The sequence below is a fragment of the Ceratina calcarata genome, unplaced genomic scaffold, assembly GCF_001652005.2.
Source record: "Ceratina calcarata isolate Rehan_Ccalc_2016 unplaced genomic scaffold, ASM165200v1 scaffold81, whole genome shotgun sequence".
Lineage (NCBI taxonomy): Eukaryota > Metazoa > Arthropoda > Insecta > Hymenoptera > Apidae > Ceratina > Ceratina calcarata.
Genome location: NW_017179422.1, coordinates 38,038 through 53,135, shown reverse-complemented (window position 1 = coordinate 53,135; position 15,098 = coordinate 38,038). Strand labels below are relative to the sequence as shown.

Below are 15,098 nucleotides of genomic sequence, written 5' to 3'. Positions count from 1 at the left end.
CGAGCTCGGCTCAACTTCGGCTCAGTAGAGAGAGAAGGCGAAACATCAGTAAGCGATTTGAAGGAGAAAGGTTGTCACCAATCCCGTGCTACGCAAAAGACAGCATACAGATAAAGTTTATAATAGATGTAGATAGTATATATATATATATATAGTTTATCTAACAATATTTCTCTTTATGAGTTTTCTACTGTCTATATACATATGGACGCTACTTCTAGTAGCATATGTGTTAAGAGTAATTTTGTACTCCCTCCCCGCGTTTCTCTGACCAATCGAAATGGACACGACCTTTACCTGGTTAGCAGAACAAAATCATTCGAATATAGTCGTGGTCGCATTCAGTCATTCGAAAGACGAATATACGTGTAGAAGTTCGTGAAAAATGAACACGATCGTTGTGCTGTTTATTATATTTATCGCTCGAGTTGCAACAAGTGGACTACTCAATAGGTAAGATGGATGAATCACTTGGTCAATATTTTCATATTTTCATCACAGAAATAACAAACGTTTCTTGACCAGTTTTATTAACCCATTGATCACGATATATAAATGCATCTCTGTGTTTTACAGTACGTAAATTTCTTTGTTGGCACATGGACTTATCAATGTATAATATTTATACAGTTGTCAAAAATAAATTCAATTCGTATACGTGTGTATCTCGCAATAATGATGTTATATTTCTTAATAGAACAAATTATACTCGTATCGACATCATAAATTGGACATAAAAATTGCTACAATTACTATTTCATCTGATCAGTTTCTATAGATGATAAAAAGAAAAAGAGAAATGCTCGTTCTATTTTAACTTGACGCGACGCGGTGAAAGCGACAAGTATAAGCAGTGCAGTAGATTGATTTGATTTTCTGATATCGTTCCACTCTGATATATAATACATGGCGGTATTTTTCAATTACGTGTAGTAACGTGTATGTTAGTACCGGAGGTTCAGAATCTTATCTCAATATTTCTTCGAAGGTCAGTGTTTATAGGAATTCTTCGGTATTCTGTACGAAACTTCAAATTGCAAATCCATAGTTTAAGAACTGATAAGAACAGTAACAGATATTTTGTGTACTAATGATTACTGATAAATTAAGGTAATTCAGCAAACCATTAATCATTACTGATTAATATAATTCGAAAGTTATCTACAATTCCTTCACTTCGCAACAATTTAATCGTTAAAAAGTCACACACCAAGTTTGATCCTTTTTGCCTCTAGTTCGCCATGGCATTATAAGTGCGAGGGTGGCCTCTGTAAAAAAGAATTAAACACAGACAATGTAACTGCACCATTATCGTCGGAAGTATGCGAATTACATTGCGGCTCATCAAGTGTGTTATGGCCGAGACCAACTGGTCACTTATCTTTGAGTAACAATATGATTAAAATTGATCCAAAAAACATTCTATTAATCGACTCATATAATAGTGGGTCTCAAGTTAGTTATTTGCTTGAAAGAAATTTGCTTTTATTGAGAAATAAGCTGAAGAGTAAATCAGCTGTAGTCGGTGGCGCAAGTATGAATATTCGATGCACCGGTATTCAAGAAACCAAGAACATCAGATTGACATTGAACACGGATGAAAGTTATACCTTGACAGTGACGAAGTTAGACGAGACAGTAAGTGCGCTAACATTGTCATACCACTTTTCATTCTTCTCAATCTGTATTCTAATTGTATAATAAATTTAGAAATTAATAAATCCTACGCTTACTTCTGACATTTCTTAATCTGCTGTATTGTATTTGGAATATCTCGTAACTCTGCTAGCTACATTATAATTATTTATGAGTCAACTTAACAGCGTCGTGATTCTCGAATACTAGAGAGGTTTGTGGTGAAGTAGTGGAAGCAAACGTGTTAGCTGATAATCTTTACGGATTTTATACTAAGCTGGTTTGGCATTTCGAAACAGGTTCCACATCTAATTTTTCGAGGTGACGCGTCTCGAATAGAAGATGTACTCACGCCATTTTAAGCCTTTTAGATACTTAAAGATATATAATTTTTTCATAATTCAGTTATTAGAAGAAAATTATTTATTGTTTTCTGTAATATCAAAAATTTTGTAATACATTCTGTGCATCTAGTTTAATGCTTATTCTCCTTTTTCCGGCCCGCTAAGAAATCTGAAATCCTTTTATATTTCTCCATTCATGCTTACATTTTATTCCACAAGTTTAAGCTCTTTATCGTTTGTTTTGCCCTTATTGCACCTACACGTACATTTTAGCATTTGGAAGCAACGATTACTGCTAACTCATACTTTGGTGCACGACATGCATTGGAAACGTTGAGTCAAATGATCGTCTTCGACGATCTACGAAATGAAATTCAGATTCCAAGCGAAATTTCGATCGTCGATGGGCCGGTGTATCCTTACCGTGGATTGTTATTGGACACCAGTCGAAATTTTGTCGATAAATCAACGATATTGCGAACTATCGACGGCATGGCTATGTCCAAGTTGAATACTTTACATTGGCACATCACCGACTCACACAGCTTTCCCTATGTTAGCAAAACGTGGCCGTTATTTTCAAAATTCGGTTCCTACGCATTTGACAAGATTTACGATCATGACGATGTGAAAGAAATCGTTGAATACGGCCTTATTCGCGGTGTTAGGATACTACCAGAGTTCGATGCCCCAGCGCACGTGGGAGAAGGATGGCAATGGGTATTTGAGTTTTTTTTTGTTTTTCGCTTACTCTTCAGTGATCATCTTTTCTTTAACGAAGTGAAATATTTAGATATTTCTTACTTAAATGGAGAAGAAACAGAAGACGAGAAAACTTGAATTTTTACAACTTAAATCACCTTTAGGTAGGAAACGATTCTGTCGTCTGTTTTAAAGCGGAACCCTGGAAGAATTATTGCGTTGAACCGCCATGTGGTCAATTGAACCCAACTAGTGATAAAGTATACGAAATCCTCGAAGGATTGTACAAAGACATGTTACACGATTTTCAACCAGACATATTTCACATGGGTGGGGACGAGGTAAACATAAACTGTTGGAGATCTTCGGAGGCTATTAAAGATTGGATGCAAAAAAGAAACTGGGATTTATCAGATTCAAGTTTTTACATGCTTTGGAATCATTTCCAAATGAATGCGTTAAAAAAATTGATGCTAGCTAATGATGGAAAAGAAATGCCTGTCATTTTATGGACTAGCGGATTAACTAACGAAGAAAATATTAAGCATTTAAATTCTTCGAAGTATATTATTCAAATATGGACATCTAAGAGCGATTCGACTATCGACAGATTATTGCAAAACAATTTCAAAGTAATTTTCTCGAATTACGACGCTCTCTATCTAGATTGCGGGTTGGTAATTAAAATATTAAATATTAGATTGTTCAGAAAGTTTTTAGTCTCTATTTAATAGGTATTGTTAATTTTTTTAGTTTTTCTGCTTGGATTGGGGAAGGTAATAATTGGTGCAGCCCTTACAAAGGATGGCAGGCTATTTATGACAATTCTCCTCTACAAATAGTGAAATCACATGGCCTTGGAAATAAAAGGAACCTCGTTTTAGGTGAACTATTTGCTTTAAATAGAAACGTATTGTTTATTTTATTCGAATCGTACTAAATTTATATGCGTCGGTATAATTTTGTAATAGGAGGCGAAGCTGCACTCTGGACAGAGCAAGCGGATAGCGCGAGCGTGGATGCTAAAATTTGGCCCAGAGCTGCAGCACTTGGAGAGCGGTTGTGGTCAGAGCCAAGTTCAACTTGGATCCATGCTGAGCAAAGAATGCTTAAACACAGAGAACGTCTCGTAAAAGGAGGAATCGCTGCTGAAAGTCTAGAACCTGAATGGTGTTCCCAAAATCAAGGTTATTGTTATCTGTAATTTTTTTCTTTTGCATATTTTTATCTTTTCATCGTATACGCAAGATGTATTCTAAATGTTTAATCTGAGAAGAAAATATATTTTAATTACAGTCGAATTTTTTTTCATAACTCCATATTGAAAAGTATTTTCGTTTTAACATCTAATTGGTCCGTAGATTCTTATATTAAAAATTTTCCTCCTTGTCATCGAACGGTGTTTTCATGAAATACGTTGTCAAAGTTCCTTTTCCTTTCACGTAAGTAGGCCCTCGGCACGTCAGTTCATATCCGGCAGCGATTAGAACCTTAGCCGTGTCTTCGGTAACTTGAATTTTTCCCATTTCACCGCAACTATCCATCCTTGATGCTACGTTTACGGTATTACCCCAAATGTCATACTGAGGCTTCTGTGCTCCAATTACACCCGCTATCACAGGTCCATGATTTAAACCTTGTCAAAAGAAATTTTTTCCACTTTATACATATATTTTACCTATCATCATTCTTGTTCCTTCTCCCCGTCTGCTTCGACCATTTTACGATAGACCGCTCATTAAAATCTCTGTAAAATTACTCACCTATCCTTAATTTAAATCTTTGAAAAGATTCTTTATTAATTTGATCCAGAATTGTCATTAGAGCAAGAGCGAACTCGACAAGAATGATTATATTGTGATCTTGCTGTCTCGTAAGATCCTAAAAATTAAGAAGCTATTAATCAACATTTTCAAATGTAATGGTATATACAGGGTGTCCAAGAATTAATGTTAGGCTCAAAAAGAACGTCACCATCGAAGCTAATATTCGTACTCGGCTCACAATCAGACTTTACGCAGTGCTCTCATTGGTCAGCGTTTTTCGTTAATAATTAAAAAAACATAGCCTCAGCTTATATTTTGGCAAAGAAAAAAGTTGTTCGGCATCACCGTTCATCCCTTTTTGGGCCTAATATTAGTTTTGGGACACTCTCTGTTTAGAACCGATTCTTGTATGTTTCTACATTTTTGTCAGTATCTTCTTTTCCTGGACTAAGCCCCGAGGCTATCATATAAGTACTGCCAATAGTTTTAATTTTCTCGATTCCGGAAAATTTTGGTTTAAGCAACAATTTATCAAAGTCGCAGATAATCTCATTTAAAAGTCTGAGGCATTCTAATCCCTGTTTATTGATGTCAGTTTCATCATAGAACTCCTTGTAATTTGGAATGGATGCAAACATTACGGCGATACTACTGTATCTCTCATGATAAAGATCCTACGAAAAATTGTATAAGTTTATTACAGATCGTCGGAATTCTTTGGATAGTATGTTGTATAATCCCCCACCCGAAAAAAAAATTGTAACTGTCATATCGGGTTCGTCACCTGAGTCGCTCTGGCATGTGTTAAAAAGTTCTCAGCCACGTGAGCAGGAAGTATGTTCTCAAGAAGAATCTTATTAATACCTCTCATAGTTTCCACTTCGTCTTGTTCTATTTTCAATTTATTCTGCCATAAAAAATCTGTTCTTGAGGTATATTCGATTTGTCTGTCTAAAATATGGAGTATTAGACAGACAAGCGCGAGCAGACAACCGATTTGAAAGTAATAATTAATGCGATAATGTCTACAAAATAATAATCGTGTCAGAATGTTTGTTATTTAAGATCCCTTAGTTTCTCTATATTTAAAGAACACTCGGTATTTACTCATTTTCAACGTCATGATGCAGTCGTGCGATTGACGATTGCGAAAACGCAACAACGAAGCTCGTTACCGAAATAAACATCGAACAGAATTTTAATAAGAAGTCGATACGTAAATGCGCCCAACCCACAACCAGGGACATCACTGCAGTGTACACGTGGAACTAACATAAAAGGTGGTTGCTTAGAGTTATGTATTATTCAATAAATATGTATTCAGTTATTTTTTTTACGCATACATACTGGTACGATCACATCGTAGTCGTCTGTCTGGTCGAAATCGACTAAACTAATTGTAATGATACACGAAGCAACGGCCAGAATTACTGTGATCATGTACACCGTTATTCTGATTCCTCTGCTTAAAACGAGCTGATACTGGTCACCATCGTCTTCGGTTTTCCCTTTATTAGTTAACCAAGATAGTACAGAAATGATCGAGAAGAATGCTAAACCGGGTAAAAAACAACTGTACACCGTGATGCTCCTATAACGAAAATTCGTTTCATAAAAAATCGTTTCTTATGAGAAATCGATATAACTTAATCAAATTTTATCCTTAAAAAAAATGTTACTTAATCTGATCGAAAGTTTGATCGGGATAAGTGAGAGGGATAATAATGAATTTTCCTTACCTTGGTGAATACAATACATCAATGCCAAATATCATGAAGTAGATGATAGTAGATGCGAGAAGATACCAAGGGTATTGTTCGTCGGTCTGTTGGCGGTATCGAAGTTCTTGGTTTTGATCATTAAACCGATATGTAAGAGGTGACATGCCCTCGTTCCCCTGATACCATTGTCTGTTGCGTTCGAACGGAAACGCGCACGTACATATACGTATAGCGCCGATTAAATGAACTGGATTTAGAAAATGTAAGAAGAGAAAGAAAAGATAACTCACTTTATTCCGAGGAGACAACTAGAATTACTGTTTGTCAGAAGATTCGATTCAATTATGGCGATGCTCTGGAAGAAACGAAATATTCGAATAAAATATAGAATACTTCTCGTACAAGCGTATCTAATTAATTTAGTTAATTTAATATCGCTATTTGAAGCATATTTACAAGATTAATTTCACAGCACTTAGATTTACCGTTAGGCCAATATTTTTGGCAAGCGTGGCCTCTGCTATATTAGCGAAGGGTTTATCGGCGCCCCAACATTCAACATATTTGGTCATTTTACTGCTTGGTCTTGATCTATTTAAAGATAGAGATAAAAGTTATTTTAAAACATGTACTTTCTCCTCTCTCTCTCTTTTCTTATTTTTTTTTCGAGCGCAATTAGGAAAATTTGGAAATTAGAAGTTAAACACTGTGTAGGTGTAAATAGTATCTAATTAGGATTGTACAGATTTTCTGATTGCGGTAGCATGCCATAAAGGGTGAATTACTTCAGCCTCCAATCGTGTGTCAGCAAGATTAGATTGAAGATTTAATTCCTATTTCTATTCAAAGATTCAGAGATAGCTGGAATTGTATTATGCGATACGCGTTCAGATATTGAATACTAATTTTGGAATCAATACGCTTTTAATAACGTAGCACTCGCGCGTATCTCAAGAAATGTAATTCTTTTTGCATTTTTATCTTCGATTAATCTCTATGATTGCTTTTCGATCGATTGCTTATAGTCAACAGAAATAATGTAAATTAAACTAAACGATGTGCCATGTTCACCTCGACGGTATGGAGCCAGGGCCGCGTAGGCGCTCACCGCTATCATCTGCTTGATTCTCTCGTCTGGATTTCTATCACAACACGAGAAAAATCATTGCGCTTCGTACATACCTTTGTCACGAATACAATTTCTAACATTTGTATATGTACACGCGTAATTATGTTTTTTACATTATCATTTTTAGCTCGTTAAATGATATATTAATTGTTCTCACTGTCGTTGAGTAAGAGATCTTACCTCTCTTGGTACTATTAAAAATGTTTCAATGTTATGTTTAGCGAGATAACTTTCTCGCGAGCCTCCGTCGCCAGGTTCGACTTCGAAATTGTCACCAAGTTGTAGTAGGGTAGCTTTAGTTATATGCACTCTCCTTGAAGGAAGAAAGTCTATTCGAAACGAGGCAAAAGAGGCATTCAAACGATCGAAACGGTGTGATCCGTGCTTATTCGCGCTTAAATAAATTACCCCGGTAGACCACCGCTTTCCATGTGATTTGCCAGCGTCACATCGTCGCTCCATACGTCGAATTGCCACTTTCGTAGACCGAGAACACCGCATAGAACATTCCCAGTATGTATCCCTATTCGCATGTCCACGTTGAAGCCTGTCGCCTCGCGAACGAATCTAGCAAATCGGAAATCTGTCTTCCATTATTTCAGAGAAAAATTAGGCTTACAAGCTCAAAGCGACGTAACGCCCCTCCCTTTACCTGATCGCATCTATCATTTGCAATCCCATGTTTACGCAGTTGTACGCGTGATTCGGGCGAGATATCGGCAATCCTGAAACGCAGTAGTAACAATCACCCAGGATCTTGATTCTCATGCATTGATTATCCTAAAAAAACGTTTTCATTCGTAAATTTCAATTCCGACAGAAAATACAATTGAAGATCTTGTAACCGGATCGGTCATATCCGTTCTCCGTATCAAAGTCCTCAATTACCTGAGCAATTTGGTCGAATCTTCCGAATAATTCGTTTAACGTTTTCACCAAGTCCGAAGCTGACAATTGTTCCGATAATGGTGTAAAATTTACAATGTCCGCGTATAGAATACTGAAAAAGAGCTATGTAACTCGATTCGCTTTAATTCTTCAAATGCTACTTAATCTTTTACCGTACCTAACGTTGTTATGTCGTTGCACGTACATTTCATGGAATCTGGTTTGCTTGTGCATGCTAGCTTCCTGGCATGCGTCTGCCATCTTCAACATGATACTTCTCTTCACCTGTTTCAACATTCCAACGTAGATTGTTGATACATTTCTATGATTAACTGGCAAAATGTGATACGTGCAATTTTCAGATGGTGCTCGACAATTCTCAACTTTCTTCAATAGTTTCAATATTAAAATTTATGAAAGTACAATTTTCTATTTTGCGTAATTAAAAGCTTACCTCGGCGGCTATATAAGCTGGTATAACGCTCAGCAATAATTGTTCCTGCTGTTCTCTTTCGCATTCTAATTTTATTCTGGACTCAATCACAGTTTTCGTTCTAGAAAACGTTCTGTTATGCGCTCTCGCAGTTAAAACGCTGTAATACGAGCCCGATAAAACCGCGACGAATAGAAAGACTACCTCACTGCATGTCTGGCAAACAAAGAAGTGTGAGAACAGGTAAATCGAAGGGAAAACAAAGAGGAAAAAATGACAAACCAATGACATGTATACCTCTACTATCTGATAATAGCTCGAGTGATCGAGGAGGAAGAATCGTCCGCTTAAGTGAACGGTAATCAATACGATAGCAAGAATCGTCGGCTTCTGTCGAGTGTCCCGCGGTAAAACGGCGATCATTGCTAACACCGTGACAAACAGGGGTATCGAGGCATGAATAATCAAAATTCCGACCCCTAATATACCGGAAGCAATGAAGCCTATGATAAGCCTTGTCCTGGCGGATGTTAAAGTCGATGGTAGCTGCGTAACAAGTAGTAAACTCAACGACAACGGTAACAAAGTTGTCAAAACTGATATAGGCACTATCACTCTCTGTAAATCCTGCAAGAAAGTGGAAACCGAATATTTTATTTCAATTCGATCATCTCGACCGGGCAATTTTAATCGCTCTCGATTTTCCATCGTGTTATTCATGTACGCGATTTTAGATTAGACCCATGCACTCTGTTGGCACCGTTACAGTGACAAAAGTCCGCTTTTAAACCACATTTCTTTAATTTCATCAGTCCAAATTTTTAAATAAAGGAAATTATAGTGGGAGTAGTAAAAATGATCATGAATATTGTTAATTCGTTTCTTTTGCGATGAAGTATTTAGAAAAATTAAAATATAGATAAAAAAGGGCCAAGATGCGAGCATTGTATGACAATTAATGCAAGTACCTGATAATTGTTAATATAGAGAACTCCTAGAGCGAAAATCAACGCAACGACAGCGATGAATAGAGTACCAGCATAAAGGGATGCTGTCAATTTCCCCTCATATTTGCTTCGAAGTTGTTCCAATTCTTTGACGTCAACTTCCTTCGCAACATGTTCTTCTAAAATATGCATTCTTTGTGAAATCGCGTTAAATAAAAACATTAATTAACATTTTTTCGATTCTCTACTTTTTGAAAAGCAGCGAACTAATTTTATGTTCTGAACTAACTTTTGAAATGTATTTTATGTAGGACTGCCTTCAAAAGCGGGCCATTTTATTGAATTATCATTGAAACCATCGTTTAAAATTCCTAGCTGTGGAGATTAGGTTGAGGAATTATCATTAATGAAAATGTATAAATGATATGTTTATTCTTATTAAATGGCAAGAAGCAGGAAATAGACAACGAATTTATGGCACTTCGCGGCGCACTTTTAGCGTCGGGAATTGGCCGTTTGCCAACGCGAACTATTTTCGATCTATCCCGTCAGAAAATTTATTTGACTTTTTCTTGTAGCCATCCATAATTGCCACGTGTAACGTTTCTTTCGTGTTAAGCCGAATCAAATGTTGCAGAACAGAATTTCATTCAGCCGCTAGTTCATTACCTAGTTCGCGCATGATAAGGATCAGTCACATATTCATGATTAGGTCAACGTCAATTATTACTAACTACGGTTCAAGATCACGTCGCGTAAAATACAGATGTAATTCGATTCACAAATACTTCGGGTAACTCCGAGCGTCGTTCGTAATGTATGTAAATTCTTTTTTAATATTTCATTCGTAATTTTTGAAGAACTGTTTTCAGTTAAATACACATCTATTTTTATTAAAATCCCTCGTTTAAAAATATATTCTTATCTGTATTTGTATATCGTTTGTAAAATATAATATTTTTAACAATTTTCTACAAATTGTAAAAAGAGCATTAACTGATCTTATAAAAAAGTAACTACCGAATATTTTACCTTCTTCTGTCATAACACCGGTGAAATACTCCGTCTCCGTTTCCAATTTTGACTGTCCCGATTGCTCCAGTTTCTCTGTCATTAATTATTAAAAATGCCTTCGATTTCTTTTCACTTTTAATTAATCAGTCACGGTATTCTCTTTTAATTTTTTCCTGACTTATAAATTTTTTTAATACGAATCAATTAGAGAGGGAAGACTTGTTCACTAATAACGCGTTTGTTGTTTTACCAGGATTTTACCTTGTCAAATCCTTTACTGTGTCAAGGCGCGGATGGCGGGGGTGAAAGACAAATCCAGGTCTATTGGATCGATATAAGCACCGTTTTTATCAGTCACATGTTTCTTTATATTTATAACAGTAGTTAAGAATTCACTTCTTAAAGCGCTTCGTTGTAATAGAATATTTAATTGAACACAGATTACGTGCGATTGCGACGCGCACTCAAATCGTAGGAGCAACCACTCCCGCGGATGCAAGGATTGCAACTGGTGGCTGAATTATGAGCCAAGTTTATCGCAAAGCTTACCTATGATTCGTTTAGGGTAACTCTATCGCGAACTTCTGACATTTACATTGACGATTAAAATCTAGTTGCATCAGTTTCGCACTGCCTCTTCAGTTTACACAATTTATATACATGCCACCCAACATACTAAAAGTATAATTGTGTTTTATAAGTTGAACTAAATTAAAGGAGGAAGGTGTACGAAATAATACAGCTATTTCTTTTTTTAAATACTTTTTATTAATTTGATGTTATCAAGAAATAAATATATAATATAAGAACATTTTTAATTATTAAAATATAACATAAATGCAATGAACTTATGTCATAAACTCAATATGGATATATGATTTTTTCGCATTTATTTACATGAAACCACATTATAAAAACTCCATTTCTCGTTCGATTCCCACGAACTTTAATTGCTCTGTCGGTCCATATCTGTATGAGCAAAAGAAATGTGTATAAATTTTGTGAGATAGAAAATACGATGCGTACTAAAATCATCAAACTTACCTGTAATCGAAAAATAATTCTTCGCCTGGTTGAATAGCTCTCTTCGCAAAGATGCCGATCCTATGATCTCCATTTACCATCATTACTTTTGCGTAGCAATTGGGATTTATTGAATGATTTGCAAATCTTATTTTATTTCCTTTCCGCGTAGCGTCCACTACGAAGTCTGAAGATTGAAATGCATTAATCAGTAAAGTTTTCTCCGCGTTATAAAATATGCAATTATACTTACCATTATTAAGATTGAAAAGGAAACTGCACATGTACTTATCATAGACTTTGCCACGTCTGTCAGCTTCATCCTGACTTATAATTTCACCACAATATTCCGATATGAATTCGTTCTTCGCGGCAGATTCTTTAAGAAATATTCCCCAACCAGCCACATCGGATGGTGCCATCAGAAGATGTTTATCTGAATATGTAACACGTTCATTCGAGTAATTAGATCATTATGATTCGAGAGATTACAAAATCTGGACTGTTACGTACGAAGACCGCGTTGAACGCTAACGTTCTTGCACGATATTTTGGTAATGTGGAACTGATCTGCGCCACAGGTTTGGCACAAATCTGGATCGCATTCCCTTACGGCTAAATAACAAGGACACTGCTTCGTATTGCATTGAGCTTTACATCTACATCCTGGAAAACGATTTTGACATTCGCTACTGCATTGACAAAACTTCTCGCAGAAGTTTTGAGCTTGTATGCATGGACACGAATTGTCACATGGCCTTCCTGGATGGTCGCAAGGTGCGAAATTGTGGACATGATTGGCACCTTGAAAATAAAGAATATATTGGCATGATAGTTTTATATGGAGAATATATACCATAAATCTGAAGATAATTACCAGAATCCTTTTTCAATTGTATCTTTCTACAATGCATTGACCAAAGACGATGTTTCTTCTTCTTCTTTCGCGGTGGTGTAAAGTCTTTCAAATTTTCGATCGCTGGTATATCAGATGCTTCCTTCTGAGCAAATTCATATACTTCTTGACAAGTTTTAGTTAGCAGTATTTGCGCTAACGCGCAAGGATTACCAGGAAGAGCTTTATGAAGTGCTCGAAATAAACTTTGCTCCGAACCCGTCCAAGAAACTTCACTCTCAGTCTGTACTCGTTTATCGAGACCCAAAAGCGTAAATGGCGTTTGATTCTCTGGTTGAGTTTGATCTTCCATGGAATCCTCAATTTTTAACTCTTTGTTGACGTTTTGTTTAAAATCTGACGTAATGTCGTACGAATCTATTCAAATTTCGATGTATTTAAACGTGAGATATCCTCCTTGAAAAAAGTGAAAAGAGAAAGGTCGATTGATTATTACCTTGACAACTGCCTCCTTGGCTATATTTATTACTATCATTGCTATCTTCACTACTCGCTTCGTTCCCAGAATCTACGCTTGCTTGTTTCCGTACTTTTCTGGGTCCTCCACGTTTCTCATCGCTTTCATCTTCCTTTATATCAGCCGCTTGCGCAGCAAGCTTTTCTTTCATTCCCTCCTATAAAAATATTTGGAATTTAATACATATCATTTATTACTTTCCCTGACACTGTCTATCGTTAATTTGGTTTTTTACCAAATGCATGTAACATGCTGCCCCACATGGCTCGGCAAATGGCTTCAGATCAGGTCCCTTCCGTTTTTGCAAGTTTGGTCCTGGATGACAGACTTGAAGACCTAGAAGTAACAATTTAAATTCAGTGTGAACCTACTTCTAAATGAAAACATCATTTATGATATGTGTAAGATTTAATATGTAGACGCAGCGTCGAACGCTGAACAAAACATGATCGTGGATGTGCCCTTGATGCTGTCTCCATGCTAAACAAAAAAAAAGAAGCGTTCGTTCATGTATGATTGTATACAGTGTTGTCTTTACCTGGCGGCGACTCTCCCCTGGCTGCTACAATAAATCACGATTCATAAATGACTGTCATTAACAGAAGGTTAGATTGAAACAGGGATACACCATAGTATAGCGTAATTAAATTTTATTTAATAATCAGTATCAATCTCTATAAATAAAATAGTGTTTTATGTGTTATTCTTATACTCACGATGAAGAAAACAGTCATATTTGAAGCATCTCCTGCAGAATAAAGTATGAAAGGAATGCATGGTTTGTTCCCTCGGCACGCTCTTTGCATTTACGCCGTCGATATTTGGCGTACATTCTGGCGGAAGAACATTCGGGTCAGACCTCTCGGTTAATTCTATATACTTCTCCTTCAATTCTTCTGGTCTTCCTTTGTTGGGAAATATACTAGATATTGCCTAGAGATTAGTATGTACAAGTTAACATTTGTTTTGAATGAACATTTCAAGCATCATGAATTAATGTTTCGCATCATGCTCCACTAACATTAAATATGTGCATAGAAGGAAATGGACATATTTCAGATTTAACATTCTCAGTTCTCATGTCCATTTTCAAGTTGTCCTTTCTATCCTTGTCTCTATCATCATCTTTCTCCCTTCCTTTTTTTGTTTGTTCCCTTTCTTTATCCTCTTTCTCATATTGTATCAGAGCATTCACTAGGTCAACAAAAATTGAATCATCCATGAAACCAGATTCTCTGTCTCCGTGTACCTACAACCAACAGAAATACTTAGTTCTTCAAATTGCTCGATGAAATGAACTTCTCATTTTATGGATGGTACATACTTTTCCATCGTAATTCTTTATTAATTCTTCAATAAATGTGCCATCTTGATCTAAAATTTCATCGCCCATATAGGGTATATTGTGCAACACAGTCTCATCTTCAACCATGAAATTCTGTTGTATTGGAGCCCAAGTATACATAGTCGGTATAGGAGTCACTGCATTTATAATTTTAACAGGACAAGTTTGTACATCACCATCTGAACTGGTAATTTCTGCCTTCTTCATGCAAGATACATGTGGTGGTATATCTTGCATGGCAAGCCACATCGCTTTTCCATCTGCCCATCGTTTTTGTTCAGTCGATAGTTGTTCTTAAAAAAGACGAAAGAGTAGGAGAAATGAGATTTTACTTTTACCGCGAAAGAAATGTAGACATACTAACCGGACATAACCTTACGATTCTGATTCCAAGCTATTTTCACCTCATCTGCGCGTTTATACCGTTTCATTTGTCGTAAACGCATATATTCCGACCTTACGCGTTTCCTCCACTCTGCAGACACTTTTGCTTTTGACATCGTGATACAAGATTAGTTATTTATCATGAAAATGCTTATTTTAGTTTACTAAGGAATGAAGACTTATTCTTCTGTCATTTCAATTCCAAAGCGTGGACTGTACTCATAACATGACTGTACTTAACGACGACTGCGCGGTCTATGTGGGTGTATGGTGTATGTGTGTGTGTGGACAAAGACAAATACAACGGACAGGCCACTGCACTTGCACCACTGCAGGCGCTGCAGGCCACTGACTGAAGTAGGTGTAGTAAGCTCCATACGGCAACCCTGGTAGT

The 15,098-nt window shown here is 36.5% G+C and overlaps 3 protein-coding genes across 8 annotated transcripts; 1 reads left to right on the top strand and 2 right to left on the bottom strand.

Moving 5' to 3' along the window:
- Positions 1 to 165: 165 nt before the first annotated feature.
- Hexo1 (beta-hexosaminidase 1) lies at positions 166 to 3,982 on the top strand. Its single transcript, XM_018034814.2, has 6 exons — positions 166 to 453; positions 1,236 to 1,638; positions 2,253 to 2,699; positions 2,846 to 3,354; positions 3,435 to 3,565; positions 3,653 to 3,982. Exons 1-6 carry the CDS (start codon positions 386 to 388, stop codon positions 3,883 to 3,885), a joined length of 1,791 nt encoding a protein of 596 aa, XP_017890303.1. The 5' UTR covers positions 166 to 385; the 3' UTR covers positions 3,886 to 3,982.
- On the bottom strand, positions 3,931 to 11,106 carry Adcy2 (adenylate cyclase type 2 Ac76E). 4 transcript variants are annotated; one of them, XM_026818594.1, is made up of 20 exons: positions 10,841 to 11,106; positions 10,598 to 10,756; positions 9,587 to 9,744; positions 8,916 to 9,245; positions 8,640 to 8,834; positions 8,364 to 8,470; positions 8,186 to 8,297; positions 7,950 to 8,077; positions 7,706 to 7,864; positions 7,478 to 7,610; positions 7,240 to 7,310; positions 6,654 to 6,759; positions 6,459 to 6,523; positions 6,187 to 6,357; positions 5,795 to 6,038; positions 5,555 to 5,715; positions 5,232 to 5,472; positions 4,867 to 5,121; positions 4,445 to 4,562; positions 3,931 to 4,317 (listed from the first exon to the last, which is right to left on the bottom strand). In XM_026818594.1, exons 2-20 carry the CDS (start codon positions 10,677 to 10,679, stop codon positions 4,052 to 4,054), a joined length of 3,102 nt encoding a protein of 1,033 aa, XP_026674395.1. In that variant the 5' UTR covers positions 10,680 to 10,756; positions 10,841 to 11,106; the 3' UTR covers positions 3,931 to 4,051. The 4 variants fall into 4 exon arrangements, with proteins under 4 accessions (XP_026674395.1, XP_017890299.1, XP_017890300.1 ...); XM_018034810.2 differs by having other exon boundaries at positions 10,598 to 10,752; XM_018034811.2 differs by having other exon boundaries at positions 10,598 to 10,672.
- Positions 11,107 to 11,459: 353 nt separating this feature from the next.
- On the bottom strand, positions 11,460 to 14,973 carry E(z) (histone-lysine N-methyltransferase E(z)). 3 transcript variants are annotated; one of them, XM_018034786.2, is made up of 12 exons: positions 14,685 to 14,973; positions 14,300 to 14,613; positions 13,997 to 14,224; positions 13,692 to 13,908; positions 13,514 to 13,537; positions 13,211 to 13,311; positions 12,955 to 13,132; positions 12,480 to 12,875; positions 12,116 to 12,406; positions 11,856 to 12,038; positions 11,624 to 11,789; positions 11,460 to 11,548 (listed from the first exon to the last, which is right to left on the bottom strand). In XM_018034786.2, the coding sequence occupies exons 1-12, from the start codon at positions 14,818 to 14,820 to the stop codon at positions 11,488 to 11,490; spliced, it is 2,295 nt and encodes a 764-aa protein (XP_017890275.1). In that variant the 5' UTR covers positions 14,821 to 14,973; the 3' UTR covers positions 11,460 to 11,487. The 3 variants fall into 3 exon arrangements, with proteins under 3 accessions (XP_017890275.1, XP_017890276.1, XP_017890277.1); XM_018034787.2 differs by having other exon boundaries at positions 13,514 to 13,534; positions 14,685 to 14,820; XM_018034788.2 differs by lacking the exon at positions 13,514 to 13,537 and having other exon boundaries at positions 14,685 to 14,820.
- Positions 14,974 to 15,098: the final 125 nt, after the last annotated feature.